This window comes from Camelina sativa, chromosome 18, assembly GCF_000633955.1.
Source record: "Camelina sativa cultivar DH55 chromosome 18, Cs, whole genome shotgun sequence".
NCBI lineage: Eukaryota > Viridiplantae > Streptophyta > Magnoliopsida > Brassicales > Brassicaceae > Camelina > Camelina sativa.
In genome coordinates, this window is record NC_025702.1 from 19,663,229 (window position 1) to 19,663,907 (window position 679).

Genomic DNA, 679 nt, shown 5'->3' on the forward strand with positions numbered 1-679 from the left:
ACCCACATGAAAAATATCCAATACTCTCAAATCATATTCATAATCAATTCAGCTTCATGTTGCTAGGTCTCCATCACCATCATCTTTTGTCCATTAGTAGATTCTTGAGAGAGATGACTTGGTGTTTTTGTTGTCACTGGCTTCAAACAGAGAAACAAAAGAAGTCTCCAGAAGCTATCCACGAATCTTGCTTCTTCTTTTTCTTTTTTTTCTTTTCTAGATTATTCGAATTTTGATACTGAAACAACAGAGAAATAATAGTCTTATTCTTCCCAAACTTCGAGTTTATAGCTTCCCCATAGACGACAGCCACTGTTCCATGTTCTTCCCATCTGCAGTTTTAATGTCATGAGAACCAAACACTATCCAATTTATACAACCAAAGACTCCAAAGTAATTATGGTAGATCAAGCTCAAAGCAGATCATTAAAATCATCTTAAAACATGCATAAAACTCACACAATAATACATACCAGGAGTAGGAGAGAAGAACCCATTAGAGATGTGATTCCCTGAACCATCGATAACTTTCTTGTAAAGAGGAACCAAAACAACAAAGCCACCACAATCATCATCTTCAGTTTTAAAACCTGGTCCATGTGGCTCAACCCAACCAATAGACCACTCAGGATCATCAGGCTCAGGAAACACAACATTCCCCATCTTATCCTCTTCTCCT

At 37.3% G+C, this 679-nt stretch overlaps 1 protein-coding gene across 3 annotated transcripts in view; it reads right to left on the bottom strand.

The window, feature by feature from the left end:
- Positions 85–679, bottom strand: part of LOC104762708 — an 8,377-nt gene continuing 7,782 nt past the window's right edge. For all 3 annotated transcript variants that reach the window (XM_010486051.2, XM_010486049.2, XM_010486052.2), the window contains 2 exons: positions 474–622; positions 85–332 (listed from right to left, as the gene is read on the bottom strand). In XM_010486051.2, coding sequence (XP_010484353.1) covers positions 286–332; positions 474–622 — 196 coding nt within the window. In that variant the 3' untranslated portion in view covers positions 85–285. The remainder of the gene's footprint in view (positions 333–473; positions 623–679) is intronic.